We start from the raw sequence: 25,684 nt of genomic DNA on the forward strand, positions 1-25,684 counted from the left end.
ATTCTTTTGTCTGTGATCTTTATGGAAGTCTTCATGGGACTTAAGTGATGTATTCACAAGCCAGTACCAATTATAATAAAAACCTGAAATCAATAGCATGTACGTGGGAGAATTTCATTTCTTCTCAACTGAAAGTCTTGTATCCACTGGAAGTCGGAAAAGGCATTCTCACGGCTCACCGCTGCTTCATTTCCTCTTTCCCTAGATCAGTCTTCTCACGTGGTTTGAAGGAAGCCTCCCTTCTGTATCTGTTTCTTATTATAGATTACTTTCAGTACGTTGGAAAAGTCAAAGCTCTTGGAAACAATCTCCAGAAGATCCTGATCTTTTTCTGTGCCGTTGATAAATTCTTCTAAAGTCAATTCTCCCAGAAAATAATAAATGAACAATTAACAAGAGGCTTTGTTCATACCAATCACTGGTGTATACAATATATTCCCAGATACTTTCCTTGATATTCTTCTGACATTTTTTTCACCTCAACCAGACTCTAAATTCTTTGAATATCCTTATATAGAAAAGCATTCAATGGTAGGGTTGCCAATGAAAATGTAGACGACAAAAGCAGACTATTTTTTTTTTTAAGAGAGAGAGAGGGAGGGAGAGAGTGCAAGCGGGGGTGGGGGGAGGGGCAGAGGGAGAGGGAGAGAGAGAATCTCAAGCAGGCTCCATGGCGAGCACAGAGCCTGATGCGGGGCTGAAATCATGACCTGAGCCAAAATCAAGAGTCAGACGCTTAACCAACTTAACGACCCAGGTGCCCCAAATACAAACTATTTTTAAGTTGAGAACATCAGCAATGCATTTGTGTTCACATACACATTCACGTCTCTACACAGTATTGATTATTTGACCTTTAATCTTGAAGATATGACCAAGTGATAGGAGCATGAATATTGCTGATTTCTTTCTTTTTTTTTTTTTAAAGATTTTATTTATTTATTTGAGACAGAGAGAATGAGAGATAGACAGCATGAGAGGGAGGAGGGTCAGAGGGAGAAGCAGACTCCCTGCCGAGCAGGGAGCCCAATGCGGGACTCGACCCCTGGACTCTAGGATCATGACCTGAGCCGAAGGCAGTCGCTTAACCAGCTGAGCCACCCAGGCGCCCAATATTGCTGATTTCTAAGATCAGGAGGAAATGACATTGTGCAAGGCTGTTTTCAATATTCTTCTCTCAGGAAATAATTTCAGGGACTGTCCAAAGCTGTGAGGAAGGTTAAACATTTTTTTAAAAGATGTTATTTATTTATTTGAGAGAGTCAGAGACCGAGAGCACGAGCAGCGGGAGGGAGAAGGACGAGCAGATTCCACACTGAGCGTGGAGCCTGACTCGCGGCTCAATCTCAGGACCCTGAGATCATGACCTGAGCCGAAACTCAGAGTCACACACTTAACCGACTGAGCTACCCAGGCACCCCTAAAAAGGTTAAAGATTTATTCATTCCATGTGTAATTATTGGTCAGCCATTTTCTGATTTTTTTTTTTTAAGTAGGCTTCATGCCCAGCATGGGGCCCCATGTGGGACTTGAACTCATGACATTAAGATCAAGACCTGAGCCAAGATCAGGGGTTGGATGCTCCACTGACTGAGCCACTCAGGCTCCCCTCTCGTTTTTGATTCCCAGTTTCATCAGCTTGACTTAAGCCATGGCTGCTGTGTTTTGCCACTAGCATCATCCTGCAAGATAACTTTTCAGCATTTTGAGGGGATGGGGGGCTTCTCTGCTGACTCATTTGGACTGTAGTTATGAGCTTTATGGTACGTGCTGGATAGCTAGTTCGTGTAAGCATACTCCAAATGCCCCTGTTAATCGCTATCTTGAAAATGTAGAGATCCCATCCTCCCTCTACATTCCCACCAAGCAGAATGTGCAGTGGAATGTGTTGTTTAGTGTTCAAGGTCAGGGGCTCTGGGGATGGCCAACCTGGAGTATCTCCCCTAAAGCAGTGTCCAGGTGGCAGACCTTGGTTTCCTTGGAAGTGCTGTCCATGCAAGGAGGGGAGGGGCCCCTGAGAGTTGCTAGGTTAAATTGCTCTAATACTAAACTTGCTGCATATAGATGCCAAAAGCAGATGCTCTGTCCAGTTGGCCACTGCTAGATTCCCTGTACATAAGTTCCCCTGATAAACCTATGTCTTGCCCCATATCAGGCTCCCTGCTCAATGGGGAGTCTGCTTCTCCCTCTCCTTCTCCCTCTGCCCCTCCCCCCGCTCATGCTCACTTTCTCTCTCTCTCTCTCAAATAAATAAAATCTTAAAAATAATAATAATAATAACCTATGTTTTAATCGTTGTCTCCGGGTCTTTTCTTTGGCCTCACTGGACCACCACCCACCCTAGGCTTAGAGTCTGCTGGGACTTGGCTGCACATGACTGTCTTCAAGTCAAGGGGTAGAGATGTAGTTCCTGATCTCAAAGCGACTGTACCAAATAGGTTTTGTGGCTAGGTAGAAGGGCAGCCAAAGACAAGTCAAGAACACTCAGTAACTAGAGAATGTACATCTGGGGCAGAAAGTCAGCAGGACCTGAAATACTTTTTAGTGGATAAAGTCAAATATACAAAGCACCATGATAGTGATTCAAATATAAACAAGCATGAATCATCACATTCTCATGATATGTTCCCTTTGGTTTCAACGGCAAAATTCTAAAACATGTTTTTTAGAGGGAAATTGAATCTTTGTTCCTTATGTTTTCCTTATGCCAAAGAAGTTTGTGCAAAACCCACAGGGTAGGCATGGAGTCATCTATGTCTCACAGGGAATGTATAACCATGGAATGAGAAAAAGAAAACTGAAAACTGAGAGAAAACTGCAAATGAGGAGTAGTAAGTGTGGGGCTGGGGACGGGCACATGGTGCGGAGTGGTGGGTCACAGAAACCATAAATAACAACAACAAAACAATCCTATGTTTTGCAAAGGGAAATCATAGCTGCTAAATTCCCCACGCAGAAGTTTTTCAAATTTCTAGGAGCTTCGCATGACCAAAAGAGAAATGAGAGTGCAGATGTGGGAACAGAAGTGCGTTTTGAGCGCTCAGGTATAACACTTGTCCATTGTCACCAGTGCTGCTAAAGGAGCTGTGTCTGAGGGTGTGGAGGGTAGAGTCACCATGTCAGGTGAAAAGCAACATCAGTTACTGGTGTGGCAAAGACAGAAAAGACGGAATTTCTTTAAAAAACGTTTTTTTTTTATTGGGATAGAATTGACATATAACATTGTTTCAGTTTAAGGTGTACAACATAATAATTAGATACATGTATATATTGCAACATCCATCACCTCACATAAATACAATTTACACTTTTTCTTTTTCTTGTGATGAGAACTTTTACATTCTACTCCCTTAGCAACTTAGAGGATGGAACTCTTCACTGTTGTTTTTTCACTTTTCTCAAAACCTGTGTGAACTCTGCATATTTGTTTTGTTTATGTTACCTAACCAGTTACCATAAAAAAAAATTCTTTTTGAAATTAAGCCAACTTCTACCTATAGCAACTTATAACTTTTACTATTTCTATTTAAAGTACTTACCTTGAAATTTTCCTCTTTTCCCTCTAGCACTTAGCCTTCACTCATTTATTCATCAAACATGTATTAAGCCCCAGCTACAAGTGCCGTTTCCTCCAACGCTATGGTGCTGGAACGTGACAGGCGCTCAGAAAAAGTGCTGACAAATTGCTTCCCTTTATCTGATGTTCTTAAACATTGTTTCCTAATCCCTTTTAATTTGTCTGTGGATTTATGCCCAAACAAATTAAAAGGATGGTTTCTGAATCTGTCTAGAAAGAATCGCCTATGCAGGTCTAGAAGCTTCCCCTCAAAAAATCTACCAGCAAAGAGCCAAAGCCAGTAAGAGGTGACTGAGCTGGAGATCACAGGGCTCAGAGGGATCTAAACCAATGGTTTGAGTTTGTATTATTTTGTTGTATATTTAAAGATACATTTCAGTGTTTGTAGGGCATAATTCAGAAAGTATACAATTTTGGTTTTATATGTTTATAAAATATGTTTTATATGTTTTTATATGTTTATACCATTTATATCTACATGATTTAGTTTTTTTTGTTGTGTTTGCAGACACCTTCTCTCCTCCTGGGGACCCTGAAGGTCAATGCTCTCCCATCACTCACTACCAATTTCAGCAACTTCATTGATGATAGAGGCTACCTGTGGATATTTTCTTTAGCCTTGTTTTTGCAATCTGGTTATCTTGTTGATATTCCTGGGTCCCGTGTTTCTTCCCATTAACATCTTATATTACCTTTCATAACAAAACAAAAAATGACCTCCTACCCCCCTCAAAAAAAAAAAAAAAAAGGCAAAATTTACTGTGCATGCTCACGTTATCATTGTTGCTCTAAGGAAGTCAGCCTGGTTTTAAAAGAAACCAGCCTGCATAAAAGATTTTTTGTCAATTCCTCTAAATGAGAACGTGGTGAAACAGTGTAGCGGTGCCGGGAAATTAGCAGAGACAGGAATGGGGGTGGGTCTCAGGAGACGAGAATGACCAGATTTTCAAGGGCGGACGCCAGTGAAGAGTTTACATGACACAGTTTTGCAGTCATAAGCAAGGTGGCGCTAGCAGCATTTAGCAGCATTTTATAGCTGAGCTTTTAAGTGCAGGAGTTTCTTTTTTATACGAGAAAACCCGATTCCCCCTTCTCCCCTGGTAGTTCTGCTTCTCAGTTTGAGTCACTGTGACTTCCGTGGCTTTTCACAATGTTCCTTCTAGGTAACTGCTCAATAAAGTGTCTTCATGTCCTGTCCCTGTTTTCTTTTACCCAAAATATCTGCCCAATAATCACCTCTTTCATTTCGTCTTTGGCCTTGTTCTGTCTCTTTTCACTTTCATGGTTTATTATTATGAGCTACTTAAGTCTCCCCGGCGCCTGTGCTATTTGGCACTAGCTTAAACTTGCCTGGACACTTTCTGCACTTGATGTTGTAAACAGATTCTATAAATCTTCCTAAATCAGGTCAAGAATGACTCCTAGGCCGTGCATGGTAGAACGTGGTTGCTATTCTTCCTGCAGGAAAGGCTGCAGAATTCCATGCTTCATCATTTATCCTGACTTGTCTTGCTCTCTTGCCTCTTTTCGTTCTTCAGTAACATTGAATATTGAACTTCAATCTTCTGTCACTGTGATTCTCTTCAAGTTTTTCTTCCTGATGCTTTTGTTCATAATATAAGGATAAAAATAGCTTGTTGAATTATTACCATAATACATGCTCGTGATATAAAACTTAAGCTCTACAAAAAAGTGTAATGAAGTGAAAGAAGTCCCCTGTAACCTCTTTCTGTCCCCCCGTTTCACTTTCCATTGGTAATTAACTCCTGCTAATCAATTGCACTTATATTTTGTGAAGTGGCAATGCATATGCACATATATGTTAATTTCCAAAATAGTCTAAACACCTTTCTTCCTACAGATAACATTGCATGTTGTGGGGCGCCTGGGTGGTTCAGTCGGTTGAGCTTCCGATTCTTGATTTCGGTTCAGGTCATGATCTCAGTGTCCTGGGATCGAGCCCTGCATTGGGCTCCCTGCTCAGTGAGGAGTCTGCTTGTCCCTCTCTCCCTCTGCCCCTTCCACCACCATTGTGTGTGCTCTCTCTCTCTCTCGCTCTCAAATAAATAAATCTTTAAAAAAAAACATTGTATGTTGTACTTGTTTCTTTTTTATATCTTCCTTCACTTTTCATAACATCTTCTTACCAGACACTCATTCATCTCACAACTATTCATAGAGTAACTGCTATGTGTCAGGAAGTGTGAGCCTGCAAGAAATACCGAAGTACATAAAACAGAAATAGTTCTTGCCCTCATGGAGTTTGTAGATACTCATTTTTTTTATTTTCATAGCATTTATCCTATGCCTCTCTTTTAATTAATCTTCTAACTTTGATTTGCTAACTATCATGATAATCATGTATAGAATACTTCATAGCTGTTGCGTATTTTTTTGTCCCAACATATTTGATGTTGGTTATTCTTTTGTAAACAATTTGCAGTTAAATTGGGATGTTCATATATGTTCCTAAAGTTCTCTCCTGTTGTGTTGTGATCTTCTTCATCTTTGGTTTCAATATTCACTGGATTATCAGATACCAATAGTAAGCTTCTTTTCAGTTTGAAAAATAAAAAAAATATATTGGCACATAGTCAATACTATTCTGTTATACTTGACTGAACATCTCTATTTCTACCAAACTGATGTTTTGATAACAATGATAATCAACAATTTAAAAAATCTTATTCGAGGTATATATACTTAGGTTTGTACAAAGATGAATATACATTTTCCCCTGTGGTGCTTGCTCCCCTTTTAAGTGTGAATGAAACATCTTATTTTCCTGTGTCAAATACTGGCAAAATCCTTTTATGCTTCTACAAATATCAGCCTTCTATGTCTTCGTTACTTTCTCTTCCTTGCTTTCTGGTGCTCTGGGCTGTCTTTGTCCAACAGTAGAATTTTAGCGTCCTTTTCTTGATATAGGGAATGACTCAGCTGTCTCTTGATGAGATGATAAGACAATCTCCAATAATTTGCATATAAAAGCAAATTCTATTAGTTTAGTTGTGTATATGCATTTGCTAAGAAACAGTGGTTCACTGTTGTTCCAAAATGCAGCTAGTTTATTTGATATCTTCATTGTAAAGGCAATGATATACATCTTTTTTCTTTAATACAAGTTTCCATCAGAGGAAATGATTTGCATGATTAGTTCTGTAAGCTATTCCAGAAACCATAATGTGTTCTCTCTTGACATGTTCTTCCAGGTCAAAGAGCCCATTTCCTGGTCTGCAGGTATCCTTAGTTATTGCCCAATAAAACACCTTCACTCTTCTAGATTTGCATCCTTTTGCAACCCCCTCTTTCTTTTGCTAGGGCCTTCCAACCACATTCCCCCATCTTATTGGTTCTATTATACTTCGTTTGTGAGGAAACTGTTTAGGTAATAAATAGTGAGTCCTGCATCACTTTCTTGTTTTCTGGAACACATTATCTGTTCCCCCACACTAATAGAAATCAAGCCCCTTCTCAAGGATACCACAATCCTCACACTTCTCCAGTAGAGGTCACCTTTCCTTTCCTCCCACTTCCATCCCTAGAAGCAGGATCCAGAGATATTTTCAACATTCTTGACCTGCGCTTTTGACATTCATTGTATTACTAAGTCTTAAACATTCACAATATCCCATCTATTTCCAGGACACTTATCCTTTGGTCAACGATTTCAGCCCCAGCCTGAAATGTTTTATCATCTCTATTCCAATTCCTGCCATACTGCAGCACTTCTGATTAAAAATTAAAACAGAACAAAACCTACAGCATTTGTCCTGTTTGGTGATCAGAATTTTCAGTTGCATATTTCAAATAAAATTTTCATTGACCTTCTAAGATCTTCCACTCTCCATTTCTCTAGTCCTTGTCTACCTTCACTTAGTTTCCTTGTCAATTCTGGGTTTTGCAAGCTTTCATGTGAACTGATTTATTTTATCCTTGATCTATATAGACCCAAATACAAGTGATTACAACCAAATGGCTCTGATCTTGGTCAATTAGAAAATGAGCATTCTGAATTCGAAATTGAGGTGAGGCAAACGAGGACTGGGTCCTAAGAGGGAGATTGATACTATTGATACATTTCCAAGTGTTATTCTGAGATTTATACTCTTGTCCAGTCCTTTGGCTCATTCATAATGGCGATTTCACGTGAACTCCCTCCCAGCCTTCTCATCATCCCATCCTGCCAGACTGAGCTGCCACATAAGACGGGCAAACTGCCACACTCAACATGGATGTCTACTGCCCTCTACTGTCCATTACAAGAAGTGACCTATGGCGGGCATGTTGGTTCTGTGGAAAAAGTTACCTCGGATTGACGAAAACCATGGCTGGAGTCCCAGTGCCTCATATCCATCCCTTTTCCCCCCTTAAATCAACTTATTAACATCATATTTTCCACAATGTCAAACTTTCTGTTTTCAAGGAACATTCCTAGATACGCTGCCTCAATCTCAAATCAATATGCTCCCTTACCGGTTTACTGAGATCAAAGCCATTTGGTGTAAGCACTCCCCCTTCTGGAATGTCTGTGTCTTCCCTTTCACTCAGCCTCTGAAGAAGTACCTTCTCTGAACTAAAGAGGAACCCAGATTTTAGGGTAACAATAGAAGATGGAGAAATGAGCAGAAAGAGTAGAAATGCAGAAAAGGTACAAAGAACAGAAATGAAGGCAAGTACAACTCTTCCCAGAAGTGTATAGTCAAAGGGAAGGAAAAAAATCTGATAGTAGAGGAAAATCACACAATTGAAGAAATGATTTTTATAGTATGGAAAACTTGAGTTTATTTGCAAGTTGATGAGACGCTTCCAGTAGAAAGGAATAATTACTAGAACATAACCCAGAGTGAACAGCATAGTCCTTCATATCATATTCTTCCACTTTTCTTTCCTTGTACCTCCCTTTACTCTTGTTCATATATCCCTAAGTGTCAAGCATCATGTATATATACATATATGGTCAATAAATATTCCGTTGAATTGTACTGACTGGAGAACATTGAATTGGCCAAATTATGAAGCCCAAGTGATATCACAACTAGGATTTTCTTGAAAGGTTCATATTTTTGCCTAAATGGCATTCCCACCCCCACCATCTCCTACTTTGTAAATTAAAAAAAAAAAAAAAAGTGAGCCCAAGGAGAGTAATTGCCTTACCATCATTATTTATATCGATCTTATGAAACACCAAGTTAGTAAATTCTTCAGGACTCAGAGTTTGCTGGCCATTGAAGGTTTGTACAGCCTGCAAAGAGAAATCAAATCGGGGAGTACAACTTTGCTGGAAGCAAATACATTTTGTGACATTTCTACCCTCAATGTGACAGAATTTGAGGATATGTTCATGTCATTTTGGCTGCCCAACCTGTTCTAGTTGTTAAAAATAAATAAAAAGATTATATGTCAGTTCAGGGTAATGAGGTTTAGAAATTTAATTAACTGAATGCAATCTGAAGTTTGATATTATATGGGACGAAGGGATCCATTCAACATATTAGGTCACAAAAGATGCAAAAAAGCCTACTGCAGAAAAAAACTGTAGCGGCTACTGTCATAAGAATTCTGGACCTAGAAAACAAACAATAATCTCAACTTCAGACCAGTTATAATTGATCTTATGGAGAAACATGAAAGGATATTCTGTAAGCATCCAAGGCTTCCCCTCCAGCTTCTGACACTAGCATCTCTGGTCCTTTTTGCCCTTTTGTAGAATGATCGACTGGGAAGACAGGTATGTATGCCTTGGAAGGACACTGAATTTCTCTCACATCCTGCCAGCACCTTTTCATCATAAAGGCTGTCAGGGGACCCAGAGAAAATGACATTTCCAGCTTTCCTAGAGGGGAAATTTAACCATGCTCTCCTTCTCCTCCACCTCCAGGTGATTAAATTAAATGACCAATATTTGATGTAAAAATTCATAATAAAATGAAAGAAAGATGGAGAGAGAGAACGAGTAGTCATCTGGGAATTTGAACATAACTATCTTGACTGAACATGAAGGGATCTTCAGAAAAACCACTGACAACATATTTTAATTGAGGGCATGGTCTGCAATAGGACTATCTCTTCTGCTGCTTCTTAAGCATTACTGAAGCTGAATCCAGGATCAGTCAGAGCGAACAGTGGTAATGCACCACTCCTGGCCTTAGCAAGTCCAGGTCTCACGGTTAAATATACAGGAATACTTAGAATAATGGTTACATGCATGTAGTATCCTATTAGATGAACGTTTTTAGGGTTTCTCGGTGTCTTGACAGAGGTCCCAAAAGCCTAGAAAATTTGGCTAGGCATCCAGTATTCCCACAGCCTGAAGGGATACTAGACCACATGAATACGTTATAATAAAAGATTATGCAATTTCTAGGATTTGTCTGTCACCCATCACTGGGCAATATAAGTGAGACTGAAGGATTGATGGAAGGTTTACGAGGCCTGAAGGGGTATTTTCGGAGGGAGTCGTCAGTGTTTCCTGTGTTTTCCCTCTTCTTACAGAAGAAACATGGTTGGGGATGGGTCGGGAGGCATGGGTTGTTTCCTTCTTTCCTCCCTCATTTAGCATGTCTGCACTTTCTCCTGCATTTTGATAAGGACCACTTCTGAGCGGGAGCAGGAGGAGGTAGGAGAGAAGGGGGAGCAGGACACCTCTGACTTGGCAGGCACTGTCATGGCTACCGACTGTCAGAGCTCTCTGGATGGCAGATGTTGGAAATTCCCTCTTTCTCTGAGACCATGTTTCCCCTTCATTACTGAGACTCTCCTGCAATTCCCTAGATGTGCATCATGCATTTTGATTCCAGCTGACCCCTCGAGGCTCCTTCTACAAGTTCTAGGTCTGAGTTTCTCAACATCTGCACAATTGATATTGCAGACTAGACAATTCTTTCTTGTTCGGGATTATCCTGTGCATTGGAGAATTTTTAACAGCCATCCCTGGTCTCTAAACAATGGATAGCATTTGCACCACACCCTCCTCCACTCACCGCCCAGCTGACAACCAAAATGTCTCCCAACATGGCCACATGTCCCCTGGGGGAGTAAGAGTGCAACCTTGCTCCTGGTTGAGAACCACTCTCTAGTTCTACCTCCAGCTCCCTCTACTTCTGAGGTGCCCTCACTTCTCCAAGTGGCTCAGCTGGACAAGATCCAAGACAACTCCATGTCAACTTCCCCACCCCCCATATCTGATCTATGAAAAAACCTCCGTCCCAACTAATTCTAGGCATGAGATATTTCCCAAACGGCATCCCTCCACTCCACTGCCATGGTCTGTTTCATATAGATTTCTCAGATTCAAACAGTGGAACACAGTGTTCCCCAAACCTCTATGGTCTCCTTAAATTCCCATGCCGTGGACTTGAAGTCTCTTACCCAAGAAATCCTCTCTAATAATTCTTCTCAAAAATTCTCCTGACCATTTTATGTCTTTGAAGTGAAATTAAGATGTAACTACATCTTTGTAAATTTTGCCTATAATCTAGTACTTCCTTTGGATCTTTTGATGGTTGGGCTGTATTTTATTTCAACATCCTGTAATCATGTACCGAGAGAACTTCTATTAAACAGCATGTATTATTCATTACCCTATTTTTTTCATTTGCTACCACAAACATTTGTTGATACTCATTTTTTGTAAGTACATATTCCATTGCATTAATTTATTTAAAACTATTCTTCTTTTAAGTCATTTATTTTTAGTATCTTAGTGATTGTGATGTAAATGATAGAACTTTGATCTTTGATGATGTTAATGATTGTTTTTTCTGACCAGAAATGTTGACTCTAAAATAAAGATAAACTTTTAGCCTCTTGATGCAGATTACCAAATTTCCAGGAATGTTCTATCCATTTATACTCCCTCCACAAGTGTGTAAGGGTGCTCTTCTTACAGTGCCCTTGCCAGAATTAAATCTTATTCTTGTTAATTTTTATTAATTTCATTGGAGACAAATAGTATCAATTATTAATTTCTGCCCTGTGCTTTTATTATTTGTTTCCTTATTTCTTTTTGTTCTCCTTTTAACACTTCAAGAAAAAAACTCAATTAGCTACTTAATATTTCTCTTTTCTTTACTCATTAATGGAAGTTACACATTTTAACTAATGAAAACCTGTGCAAAAATTTCTGAAGATTTAGACAAAATCATTTTATCCTTTCGTCCCTCCTAATTCTTTTGAGAATTTGATGACCCTCTATCTCTCCCCCCAAAAATGGGTAACATACAAGAAAAAATTTGCACTCAATTTCATGGTCTTCAAGGATTCCCAAAGGCCACAGATCCATAGATCCCAGGATATGAACCCTTGCTCTGAGTACTGCTTTGGAGTCATCCCCCAATATTTGTATGCTATATTACATATTTAATTTTTTAAAATAAATTTGAATATGTTTATTTAAGAGAATATTCTAAAATTTACATGTAGTTGGGCAGTCTCTAGAGAATATTCTGGATTCCTAATTTTGTGTTGCAATATGTAATATGTATACAGAATTTCAGAATTTTAATGCTTACAAAATTCAATTACAAAGTGCATCTTAGCACTTTTTTGTGAATTACTTGTGTAAGATTAAAGTGGAAGCAATATTAATATTATCATACTCTTGAATTCTTTGCATATGTTGGTTAACTCTACATTTGATAGTTTTAAATTTTAACAGGTTTGAGGTGTTTAATTATAATCGTAGTTCTACCCATTTATTTTTCTTTACATTGTTGCTAATATTTATACTATGTATTATGTTTGTAACTCAACTCCTTCATCTATAAATGGAAGAATTTGGACCAGATCATTTCTAAGACCTCTGATTCTAATTCTGACTCTGTGTTACAAATTCACTATATCGCATTCATAATGTTTATTTTACTTCACATTCTCACTTAGGTACAGTGTCCCATTTAATCATCTTTTACTCTAGGATCCATTTCATCTCATACCATGATAATAACTATTCCCAATTCCGTGATGGGGGGGGTTGAGATTTACAAAAGGACTCATTGAACTTTAGAGCTGGAAAGGATCCCAGAATCCTTGAGCTACCTATTAGAAATACTTTAGTCCAACCCCCAGAAAGATTGATGCCCAGCTTTCTTTGTTCTTAGTCCATGGCTCTTGCTATACAAACCATCTAGTATTTCAGCTGTTCCTCACAAAACTTTCTGCACGGATGCAGACAAAAAGATAAATTGTTTCAGAATATCATGTTTATTTCATTTTTCATCTCAGTACTCTGCTACATCTGTGAATTTGAACACCAACAAGAAAATGCTGGTTTGCAGGTGCACACTCAGTAACCAATAGCATAGAGAAACTTGCATGGCTCCAGTGGTTCCAAATGTATATCCCAAGAGTCACTAACCACATAGACAGCTGTTGCCAGCTCCACAGGGAAGAAAATTACATTAACTATACAATGTCCTACAAAGTTCCTTCACTACTTCACTTACCATGAAGATGTTCAGTAGTTCCTTTTTGTCAATAGAACCGTTTCCATCAACATCATACAGTTTAAAATACCATTTTAATTTTTGCTCCATTTTTCCTCGTATAACTAAATTTACAGCAACAATAAACTCTAAAAAGTCAATAAATCCATCCTATGGAAAGCAAGGTGGAAGGGGAAATCAATATCTAAGAAAAACAATTGTTTTTTATTTGAGAAGTCACGGTTCATGAGCAGGACCATTAGCACAAATTAATACAACCCACAAGATTTCAGAATAGAACTTTTCCTGGCACTTTGTTAAACAAACAAACAAACAAAAACATGGGTGATGTGTATAGAAACAAGTAACTTTACATATATAGGTAAGTGTCTTTTTTAGAGAAAATATCTACTCCTTATGTCAAAAAAAAAAGGAAAAAGTTCTGAAATGCCATGAGGGAAGGCTGTGTCCTCACCACCAGACATCCTACAAAGGCTGTCTTCTCCTGAGTATCTTCAGGTTTTGTTGCCTACTCAGGAGAAGATGAGTAGAAAGGAATTACCAAGGAGCTAAATTCTGTACTCCTTTTTAGAGAGCCCGGTTGATCTTTTTGGAATGCTGAACTCCGCGATTCCTTTTAAGTATGTCATTTTCAGTATGAATCAAGATTTATGAGCCTCTTTTCTGTAAAGATTTTGCCATATTAGTCAATCTTAGAAAAGACTGTTTAAGGCTCTCAAGCTTAGGTTTAAGGCTCTCAAGCTTAGGCAGTTCCCCTCATCCTGTTTTAAATGGGTAAAACACTCCCAGTTGAAACAGAAATAGTGGGTATCATTCTTAAGACTCACACCCTTCAAACCTTGCTCAGCCAAACGCTCAACCATCTTAAGAAAGGTGACCAGCTCTCTGCTATGTTCCCGTGGGAGTTCAGATGCCAGCATATTCAGCCCAAGAAAACATGTTGCCAGCTGCATCCTCCTTGGAACTTTGGAATGTAGAGTCCTATTTACAAACCAGGATGTGACATAAAGTACTCCCTTTCCCTTGGATATAAAGGGCTTGAGAATTATCGGCCTGTAAAATGGTATGTGTTTGCTTTGAGGCTCAAGCTTTTGTGTCTAGCCTATAAGAAAAGCAAATGAAAAATCACCAGTAGTTCTGGATGTGAAGCAAAGCCTGCTTGCTGGTTAACAGCTTTTTGTTTTATTTTACTTTGCTTGTTTTGTATGGTAGACTACTATAATATCTTGGCTATTAAAAGCCAATGTGCTAATAACTATAGCATTGTCTTCAAATGTATTATTTTTTTTAAATTCTCTACAATATATAATAAAAATATCATAAAATATTTTAAAATTTTACTACATGTATTAGATTTTTATATTTTACAGCTTAGATATCTTCACCCTATCAATAACTTTAATACTTCTTATAAGTGATAAGACTTCTACTAACAGTTTGGAGTCTGGTTGAATGAATCTCCTAAAGGAAATTTACTCAAGTCTACAAAACATAGCTGGTTTTACCTTTTCTCCATCAGCCTTTCTTACTGTTTGTTACCACTTCACCATATTAATCCCTAGCCTACTATGGCTGAGGCAAGGGAGATATGTTATCATAGAGTGGAAATGTATTTAAGATGACATCAAGATATCTTCCGATTTGGCGGGACACGACCATTATTTTTCAGTGATGAGACCAGCAGGTGCAGAGGATGGAAGTTGGGTGGACAGTATCCAATCAGGGCACATTGGCTCCCAGGTCTTCCTCCTGCGTCTCTTAGTGCTGACCAATCAATACAACTGTTTCCTGGGTAGTCCTTATGCGTGTTTGCCCAAAGGTTACAGAAGCGTCCCCCCTGAGGAGGCTGAGTTAGCTTGCTATAAAGTTTCCATAAAAACCTTTATTTTGTGAGGGTTTGTTTCACTTCTCGAGTCTTGCTTCAGTGATCACAGTTTTTGGCATCACCTGTATGATGAATGGCAACAGACTAGACTGAGTAATGTTGACTTTAGAACATTTGGTATTTTATGATTAAGCAACAGTGGGCAGGTGGCCCTAACTCCTTCCAAACCAGGCTGTGGAAGCTCTGAGCAAACTATATCAGGAGATGAGCACAAATATTTTCATTGTATGGCTTTAAAATGGACAATCCTGCTAATCTACAACCAAAGTTGATGGTGGGTAAGGAAGGAAGCCTTTTCTACTTAGACAAGTGCAGCCTTTGGCAAAATCTCCTGCAAGCAAAACATTTTCTGTCTTTATTTTAGCATTCCATTATGTAATTAGACAAATTCTTAGCAAGCTACAGCCAACTCTTCTTTCCAATTATCTTTCTGGTATGATTTTGTAGAAATTTGCATCAGTGAGACAACTCTGGTGAATGTGATTTAATGGCTTGTGTTAGTGTTGGAGAGAGTTTTAGGTAATGCTTATTCTGTAAATCAGAAGATAAGGTAATTATTGCCTTCTGTTAACCTCTAGTTTTTAAGCCCAGGGTGGGGAGGTGGATAAAAACCACAGAGAAGGTGAGATGTTCCTGCAAATGTGACTAGAAAGAATGCAATAGAGGATGTTCAAAGACTTTTCTTTGAGGCTATCCAAGGGAACACTGTTAAGTTCATATTGCTGTATTTGAGCCACTGGAGTCCTTGTGGCACATAGAACTGTCTGGAGATGTCTGGTACCGATTGGCCTTGCGCCAGAGTAGGGCTCATAAACTCCCTGCATCATAATCACAAGGGGACAATGAAATATGCAGATTCCTAGAACCTGACCCCCAAACAACACCATCAAAACTACTTGGGTTGGGGCCCAAGAGTCTGCATTTTAAAATGCTCCCCAGGGAAGTCTGATGTATCCTAAGATTTGGGAACCACAGACCTAAGCTGTTTTTCTTATAGATGTCTTCTTTTGTAGGCAATGTTATCATCTAGGTATCTAAGTGGCTGTGGTAATTATGACTTATTCTCACTTGAATTTATATAACCTTATTAAGACTAATTAGAAAAAATATGACCCACATGGTTCAGTCTCAGAATGACGCAGGCATACAAATCCAGCCCAGCAATCAAAAATTAATTTCAAAATAACAGCAAGTCTTTACTTTCATTTCTGGAACAAACACAAGTCGCAAGAAATGTATGGATTTCTTCACAACACCCCCTTCCTCTCCCATCTGCTCCCGCACATACGTCCTGCTGCTCAACCTTCAGCAATCTCCACTGCCCGGTGTCTTCACAGCCAGCCTAAGCACGAGAACACTTCAGCCTTTCACTCTCCCAATGTGTCTCATAATTCTGCACCAAAATCCTAAAACATTAGTTTGGCAATGGCAGGATCCTCCTTTGAGGTTGAGGGCAGGGAGAAAATTGGGCCCATTCTCATGAGCCTCAGAGAAGGAGAGTTTGGGAGCATGTGTACAAAAATCATTTGAACCCCAACACATTTATAGATTTATACATTATGTTCTTGGGGTGGAGTGGGTTAAAGGGAAGAGTTAAACAGGGCCAAGATATGGAAGCATGACAGTTCCTCGGGCTCCAAAAGGAGTTTGGTCCATTAACACATTATGAATCATTTTGTAGAAGGCGGTGAAAACAAGAGAGAGAAAAAATATATGGAGACTTTAAATCCAAGCTTTCTTGTGGTTTCTAAAATGTATGGGAACTAGAAGGCATACTTTTTACATCTATAAAGAAAGTATAAAACGATAAAAAATATGTAAGACTTTCTGTTCTTTCTTTCTACCATTAAAGAGATGAAACTTTAGAAGTCTAATACAATAAAAAATAAGGAAAACAAAATCTATTCTGTTCTAGTCAGCAGAAAATCCACAGGTGGAATTATGTGGTCTCCAGGCAGGGTTCACAACCTGCCATAAATTACAGTTGCTTTCAGGATATGATCAATTTGAAATGCAGATAGAAAGTTAAATTATAAAACGTATATGCATATGAATCAATTATTTTATTATTTATTACTCAGTATAAAAGCTATAAAATTTATCATATATATATTTCAAGCACTGTGCTAGTCACTTTCCAAGCATCATCTCTAATTCTAACAGCAACCTGACAGGCAGCCTTATTATTCTTAGCTTACAGAGGAGAAAACGGATTTTCAGAGAGGCTAAATAGACGAGTTAAATAACAAAGTTAGGACATAGGTGGATCTAGGATTTAAATATAGTTAGCCTTACTCCAAGGCTTTTGTTCTTTGTGCCATCCAGTATTTATTGCCCTCAAAACGCATTACAACCGAATTCTTCTTCTGAGAGGGGTGTCCATACAGATGGGACACATTCAGTGCAGCGTGTTGTTCTGGATTCACATGTGTAGGCTATTTGGCAATACAGTCGTATAAAGTAAGGCGACCCAATGTCTGAAGATACTACACCTTGGCGCCCGTGCTTCCTTCATACCCAGGGCTGCCCAAGGGACAGCTGGCCTGTGTGGTCTGAGCTGCTTCGTCCCAGGGACACTGTGAGCCCAGAGAGCTCTTAGAGCCACCACTTCCAGATCTCCCTCACCTGCCCTGCAGAACCATCCGGCCCAGTAGGACAAAAAGTGTTCTCTCTCCTCTTGCCTCTCCTGCTTCTTGGTATCTTTGATGAACACTTCTGTCCATTTGGGAATCCTTAGCCCCCTCGCCCTACCCAAGGATTCAGCCTCCGGCACCCCAGAGACGATAGCCCTCCCGGCCTATGTTTCCCCGGAAATTTCCCCAGCTGCCCCTCCAGGAACAGAAGCCCACACACTGGTGTAGCTAACCCTGTTGTGTCTTCACCTCTGCTCTTGGCTAAGTCTCTACAGTGTCCCTTTGCTCTGTGGCTGGTACTTGCTTTGGCTCAGCATTTCCCCCTCTTCAGGGCCTCACACCTGCACTGCAGCCCTGACTAACCCCTCCATTCTCCCCACTTGGTAAAACACCCAGGTAAGATATCACCGTAGATATCATCTGATATGCCAGTGTGGTCCTGCCATCACTCTCTGTATGCCTGAGAGACTCCAAGAAACAGATACTGAAATGTCATCTCAATATATTTCAAGACATCTGCTTTGGAGTTTTGTCCCAGGGATGGAGGTACAAATTTATAATCTCGGTAATGTCCTTGGGGGAACTTGGCTTCATTTCACAGATTCAAATTGTAGAATTTCAGTTCTAGAAACAGTCCTTCATTTTGCAAATAATAGTAAAAATAACAATCATAATAATCATAATGACAATGACAACTATTTTTTTTTAAAGGAGATAGAAGTCTATTGAATACACTGCAAAGGAGCAGGGGGGCAGGACAGTAAGGGAGAGGCTGTCTGCTATGAGGCAATGACGAGGGGCTGTCTTTAAAGAGGGAAGGTGAGAAGGTCTGGGAACAGATGGAATTTTCCATTTTTGGTACCTGTGTCCTGGTGTATGTAACCCATTTATCAGCTACGACTTATGGATATTTTGAGGTGGGTCCCACCTAATGGGCCTGTTTGTATCCAGCCAGGGGGTTGGGGATCACTGTGGGCCCTTCTACCTTACTCAGGTTTCCATTGTCCAAGTAGATTGGATACAAGTGGCCTCTACATTCCCCCTTGACAGATCAACAAGGACAAATCTTTGGCATTTGAGTGGAGGTCTCGTCTTCAGTAGCTGCTTCATGCTGAATGAAGGGCGTAGAGATGCCCCTACCTATGGGTCAACATTGGTCAGTTGGGAATTTAATAGAAGTTATGGAAGACTGAGGCAGCTGGGTCTAGAGTTGCTAATATATGGGCGTTTCCTTGAGCAGAGAGGATCATCCACCAGCTTGAAGTTATGGCAGTGAGGGAGTCTAGACACCAGGCGGGGAGACACCAGTGTCTTGAGTCTCGAGTGCTGCTGGTGAGATTTGTAGATGTCAGGCTTAAAGCATCCTTGGATGGAGTGAGAACAGGCAGCCGGAATCAGATAGGTTTTTCTGGTTTGTAATTCACATGTCTCTGCTGATCCTTTTGAATGGCCCTTAGAACCGTACTCACAAAGATCATCTATACGTGAGTTTTGTAGCAGTTTCTCCGAAGCTGACCTCAAGTTGCCCAGCATCAGTTTCTAGGGCTTCTCTTCCAGGAAGCCTCCTCAAACGAGGACAATGACAACTATTGATGCTGATGTAAAAGTTGCTACACACACAGGCCAGGCATTGTGCTTTTCACACCTGAATTCAGTTAACCCGAAAAAGGCCCTAAACGGTATATACCAATAAGCACAGCGTCCTGGGGTCTATTGACTCCAAGACCATAGGAACAGGATTGTTACTACAACAACTAGGGGTCAGACCCCATACGTTCTAGTGCACCCTCTCATTCAGGAAAACAAATAATCCGAATCCAACACAAATCTTCCAAACCCTCCCCCAGAGTAAAACTATCCCTTCTCACAGCATTAATGTTCTGCTACTTTTCACAGAATTGCTACCTGGGAAGAATTCACAAGTTTCCACAGCCCCTCACCTGAAGACATTTCAATGTTTCCATTCTTTCACATGTGACACTTCCCAGTGGTATTTTACCAGCTGTGGCAAGTCAGCAGCAACACAGGAACTGAAATGTCTGCCTGGAAATGGTTGCTCAGATGGTCAGGGTAAGGAAACCGAGAGAGTTAGTATAAGCACATTGTATGATTGATCCATAATTGTCGGTGATATTTAATTTGCATTTTAGGAGCTGCAAAAAAAAAACTAGGTAATATAAGGACCCTCTCAATTTTGTCAAACATCTATGAATACTTTTTAAAATAGTTTTGTGAATTTTTGAAATCTGTAAAAGTTATGTTCAGCATTTATGACCTAACCCCATTTTCACCGACAGACACTTACATTAACAACAAACATAGTCTCCATCAGCCATGGAGTTTCTGGAATGTCCTGAAAAGAGACTCAGCTCTTTAAGATGAGAAATATACTGCTGGCTTGGTAGGTCGGTTCTATAACATGATCTTTACGCAGATCAAAGTTGTTCTTGACCACAACTGTACAAAATTCAAGTGTTCTGGGACAAAGGATTTCTCACAGTACTTATCAAACAAGCTCACAATTCTGAATAGGTTTCCTGGGTATCAATCAGGAAGCCCTGAGCATCTGTGCCCAGCACGCGGCCAGCTCGGTGGTGTCTGGACCACTGTGGATTAGAAGCCAGTTTCAGGTGCTTTGGGGGAAGGCAGAACAATTGTCTGAATTGGATCACTTCTGAATGGGCTAACTTTGGAAGACCCACCAGCGACTATAGCAATGGAAGCCTTTTGCAAGAACTTCCTTAGGTAGCCAATGTGTCTCCCTAAGCAATATTGTCACAGATAAAATAAAATCCAGTCTCACCCTAAGTCAGACAGCTTGTTGTCTCCTAAGAATGTTATTTCCCATGGAAAAGCCTGGATCCTTGTCTTTACTGAATAAAAGAGGTAAACAGAGACGGACCAGATGGTGGAGCATATAGACCTGTATTACTTGCTTCGAGGCTGTGTTTCTCTACTATGTTGTAACTGAAAGAACAGTCAGAGGAACTGCCTCTGAATTAAAAGATTTGGACCCAAAGTCCCTTTTTTAAATGTATCCATGCTACGAAGCTCTTCGGTAGCAAAAATTGGCTTAGAGCCCAGCTTTCTAGCACTTTGACAGTGGTCTTTCTGGCATAACTGTGGTGTTCCTATCTGGATGCACAGTCAAACCACCTGGCAGTTTAAAACAAACAAAACATTGTTTTGATTCGGTCGGGCTAAGGTGGAGGCCCAACCAGGGGTCACTTTAATAACACCCCCAGGTGCTTCTAATATGGAGCCAGATTTGAGAACGACAATTCCAACAGATTTTGTTCAAATACACGAGTTATAACAGCTTACGTTTCAATGTATGTCAGCAGGCACAGTTGATGTCTTTAACGGGTAAAATTCTGTGAGAAGCTCAAGCAACATGTTGATAAGTGATGTTATACACGGAAACGCTTTGTAAATTACAAAGTGTTGACCAAAGATGAGGTATTTTATTATCACCAACAAATGCTTCCTGAGAGCTTCTGAGTTGGTCGTTCAGAAGCAGTAGGCTCGGTCTTTCCCTTTAAGAGATTGCAGCCTCGTGGGCTGGAGTAGTTGGTCATGTTTCCAGTAATGTGTCTTACGAAGAGCGGCAGTAATGGAGGTCACCCTGCAGGCCAGACAACCTAATACAGTGTCAGAAGCTGCAGGGCAGACAGGGGGTTAATGAGCAGCAATTACGACACAAGTTAAAAGCCAGGTTGCCTGATCCATTTTTCAAGGGTTCTCACACAGAGAGAAGCGAAGGAACCAACTAACCAGAGGTCACCTGTGAATTTCAAGTAGAGCCAGTGATCCCGTGCAGCTATCCTGTGTTGAAAAGACGGTTGAAACTCGAAGATGATTCCCATTTAATTAATTTCATTCTGTGACTGGCAACCATTTGAAGGGGCCAATGTGCCCCCAACCAGCAAAGGTTGACCTTTCCAACAAAGGTCCATCTACAGCACTGGGGTCAGTTAAAGAGGAGAAATGGTGGGCAAGCGGCCTCTGCACCTGGAGGTACACCCTTTCATTCGGAAATCGAATTTGAGCTTGATAAAGAATAAAGTTAATCTTCACTGTTGTCAGACGCGTGGGGACTGAGATCAGAATTATCTGCATTTTACAGATAAACGCACCATCCCTTGGTGGGCTATCGTGCACATTTTCCCAGTTTTCTCCTCGTTATTTCACATGAGCTCAGGGATAATGTAGGCGGGCTAAGTCTTGTCTCGGTTTTAGAACTGACGACCCTGACACACACAGGCTATCTGAGTCTTGTCCGAGATTACACACACGATAAGGGTCAGAGCTGGGATGGGGGCCCGGCAGCCTCACCCCTCCTGTAGAGCCTCCACCGCCCCGGGGGTGGCCTGGGCTTCGTAGTACAGAGATTCACAAGGCTCATTAAAAATAGCAAGGAAGCTAACATCGAAGCTAAGATTTGATTTGTGAACATATTTATAGGTAAACCAGCACATATATTGTAGTAATCATCTATTAGATCCCCCAGCTTGCAACTTACCCTCACTTCTCTTTAACAGTTATCACCCACGTTTCTAGGAAATCATTCGCCTTCCCTCCTTCTTGATTCCCAGGATTTTCCGAGAAGGTGAATTTAAATACCCTGAAAACTTGCCCTGCTGTTTTGTTTTCTCCTAGCCTTTAAATGTCCCCTAGTGCTGACAACAGCTTTTCTGGCTTAAACCATCACTCCATTTACAGTTTGAGTTCCAAACCCGTAAGTTCAGAGAAACCATTTTCTCTCACTTGTAGACCTCGGAGTCTTACAAGGGGCAGAGCACTTTTGATCTCGGAGCTCCCAATGGCACTCTGTTTGGATAAAGCCCAGACGCCTAGATGTGGCCCAGAGTGCCATCCATTCACCTTCACGTCTATCAGAGAGAAAGAATGTCACCGGCAGCCAGAGGGCCGAGGGCTCACTTTCTGCTCTGAGATTCTCCAGGCAAGTCACTACGGGCTTCTCGGTGCTCGGCATGCCTCATTGCTCAGCTCTGATGTAAGAACTCACGCAGTGGCAACAATGGGCTGTCCGGACACGGCAGAGACACAGGTGAGACGGCCGACATGTGGGGTTGCCAGGGATGCTCTAGCAGTGACCCTCTGTCTTGGTGAGGTCCCCACATACCCTCCCCTCTCCTACCTGGTAGAGAGCTGTTCTCTTAATTGAAATTCGCAACTCCTCTGTTAAAGGTGGAATACCGTAGCAATTTACGGTGCAGCCCTTGGAGTCAGACCGCCAGCATTCCAATTCTGCTGTGTCGTTTCAGGTGAGTGACTAAACCTCTCTGTGCCTCAGTGTCCTCATTGGGAAAATGGGAATGCGAATGTGAAAAATAGTAGCTACGTATATAATATTGCTCTGAGGAATCTAATGACTGTGAAGTGCTTAAAACAGTGACTGGTACAGAAGCATTCAGTAAGTGTTAGCATTTACGGGTAATAATTCAAGTTCTTCCCTTCCTCCAGAGTCCCAAAGTGCCTCAACTTCTCCAAAAGGCCTTGCCTAATTCTACATTTTATTTTTGTTTCATCTTTGGATCCCAATAAATGTACCTTGAATAGCTCAGTCCTGCTATAGTTTGTTATGCTGCCTTATTTTATGCTTTGGGCATTTAGTCACCACATAACTTTTATCCTCAACCAGATTGTAAACTCTCTGGGGGTATAGAAAGTCACGTCTACTACCTACCTACTCACCCCCACCCTCACACCACTCCAAAATGCGAGTGTGCTTTTTCTACCATGCCTGTCCTGCTGGGATAGCACTGGAGAGTTTCCTGCCCCCCATCCAGCCTGCATGTCTAGGGAGAAGCTGGTCCATCGGTCACATCCCCGCGCAGGGTTTAAAACCAGCCTAGAGTACCTGAGACCCATCTAGAATCTTGCAATTAAATAGTATGCTTTGCCCTCTTTCAGTCTTCGATTCTTCACTATCTTTTATTACTTGAGGATGCATTTGCCATCCCACGAGATTCTAAACTCCTTTGAGGACAAGGAGGTGCTCAGTAAATATTTGCAAATGCAGTGGGATAATAATGGGGTGTATTGAGGATGTGACTCTTCTCCTGCTGATCTTTTTTTATTTTTATTTTTTAAAAATATTTTATTTATTTGACAAAGAGAGACACAGTGAGAGAGGGGATACAAGCAGGGGGAGTGGGAGAGGGAGAGGAAGGCTTCCGGCCGAGCAGGGAGCCCGATGCGGGGCTCAATCCCAGGACCCTGGGATCATGACCTGAGCGGAAGACAGACGCTTAATGACTGAGCCACCCAGACGCCCCTGCTAATCTCATCTATCATCTAGCCCTCCCATAGTCAGTGAAGATTTTCATTGCCTAAGAGTTAAGTCACTGTAGCAGAGAAGCGGAAAGCAAGTTCATTCTTAGCTCTTGACTCTCAATAGTTTAAGCCATTTAGGATTCAGAGCATAAAATTTATGCCATAAACAAAAAATTGGAAAGAACACATAATTAGAGCCAGTTTTCTCTAGTTTCTCCTGGGTCCTTCCAAACTAGATCAAGATTCCAGAGGCTGGATTTAGGAAAGAAGAGAGAATTGCAAGACTCTGGGGAACGGGAATGGGGAGAGGGCACTGCTCTATGAGGGCCAAGCATGGCTGGAGGTCTGGGTGACAGGAAATACGCCAGGTGGGTGTGGCGGATAGAAGAACAGAAGCACCTGTGGTTCACTCACTGGGCTTGGGAGGAAGGGCTGGATGGAGAATCTGATCACACAGTCCTGAGCCAGCCGAGGAGGCTTCTGTGCCTAGGAGTATGAGGAAGCTCAGAAAGAACCTGACCCAGGAGGCCCGCCGTGCAGACAGCGGCCTTGCGAGTGGGGGCAGGAGGTGAGAGGAGAGATGCAGTCTCAGCAAATACCAGTGTGAACAGCTGCCCCTCTGCCCCGGGTTAATGCTGATTTCGATGCAAGGGCTTTACCTGCAGCCCTGGGAAGGGGGAGCACTCCTTGGTAAAATGGGGGCTCAAAATATAAATTAACTCCATTATGGAAAACTAAAGTTACATTTCCCGAATGCCTGAGTGTGTGAGCTGAAATTCTTAAAAGCTATAGAGGTAGAAAAGAAATTTTAAAATTTCCCTTGAGATAATCACTCTAATTGGGAACTAGGTTATACTTTGGAAGACACAGTGGCCCTCCTTGGTATAAATATGAAAAGAAAAGGGAGGGAAGGAGAGAGAGGGATGGAAAGGGGAAAAAAGTGCAAATATAAGAGTGACGATACTCCATTTGTCACTATTTTATTCAATCACTCAGTAAATATTTGTTCAACATCTATTTTACACCGCCATGGTAGGTTCCTGGTCTGGGAAAGCATGCAGGATCTGAAGGGGATGATTAATGTGTTTTTATCGTTTGTGTTTTGCACTGTTGTTTCACAAGGATGAATTCACGCACTACTCGTACTTAAAAAGAGAGAGGAGAGGTGCAGAGCACATGGCAGATCTCGTGTGAAGAAAGCAGGGCGGCCGGAGTGCGAAGGTACAGGATGCACAGCGCTGCTGGGTGCTTCTCTCATGGCTGGATCTCAGCACAGCACAAGTTAGTTCAATTTTGTCTATGCATAGAGCCCAGAGTGTAGGTTCGTGCCTCGGATGGGAGGCAGTTTCCCGGGAACTGGGCATTTTGCATCCATCTCCAGGTGAAGCCCACGGATGCTGAGGCAGGAACAGTGCCTTGTAGGAGCCAAGAGCCAGCAACATCAGTTTCCCAGTGTTTCTTGTTTGTGGAGTATCTGTGCTGGCCCAGACCCAGCTGGAATGCTCCCCAGCCTCTCATCCGCTTCCGCTTCGGCAGTGAGGCACGTCCCCAGCAGATCAATGGCACAAATGGCGGGGTGGGGGAGGGGAGGGTTAGGGGCCTATGAAAGTTGCGGTGACCCCGTCAGCGCTGGGAGCCCACCTAACTTCAAGTCCTGCCGTCTCACCCTGTGCGAGTTTAACACAGACCACAAGAGCCACACTTACACCGTGTCGTACTTTTTAATCAATTAAATGAAAAGGTGTATAATGTAAAACTTTGAACTTTCTGGTTATTTTTTCTAGCCTTTATTTACATCTTTGTAATGATGGTTATTCTACTGATGTTTTAGATTTATCAATTC

The 25,684-nt window shown here is 41.2% G+C and overlaps 1 protein-coding gene across 1 annotated transcript in view; it reads right to left on the bottom strand.

Annotated features, from left to right (window-relative positions):
• Positions 1-288: 288 nt before the first annotated feature.
• GUCA1C (guanylate cyclase activator 1C) overlaps positions 289-25,684 on the bottom strand; it is a 31,834-nt gene continuing 6,438 nt past the window's right edge. The window contains exons 2-6 of the mRNA XM_045863924.2: positions 13,024-13,173; positions 8,735-8,822; positions 8,054-8,148; positions 6,429-6,523; positions 289-364 (exon numbers count right to left, since the gene is read on the bottom strand). Coding sequence (XP_045719880.2) covers positions 289-364; positions 6,429-6,523; positions 8,054-8,148; positions 8,735-8,822; positions 13,024-13,173 — 504 coding nt within the window. The remainder of the gene's footprint in view (positions 365-6,428; positions 6,524-8,053; positions 8,149-8,734; positions 8,823-13,023; positions 13,174-25,684) is intronic.

This window comes from Mirounga angustirostris, unplaced genomic scaffold (genome assembly GCF_029215605.1).
Source record: "Mirounga angustirostris isolate CCGP_5_RB_7025 unplaced genomic scaffold, mMirAng1.0.hap1 SCAF_1, whole genome shotgun sequence".
Taxonomy (NCBI): Eukaryota; Metazoa; Chordata; class Mammalia; order Carnivora; family Phocidae; genus Mirounga; species Mirounga angustirostris.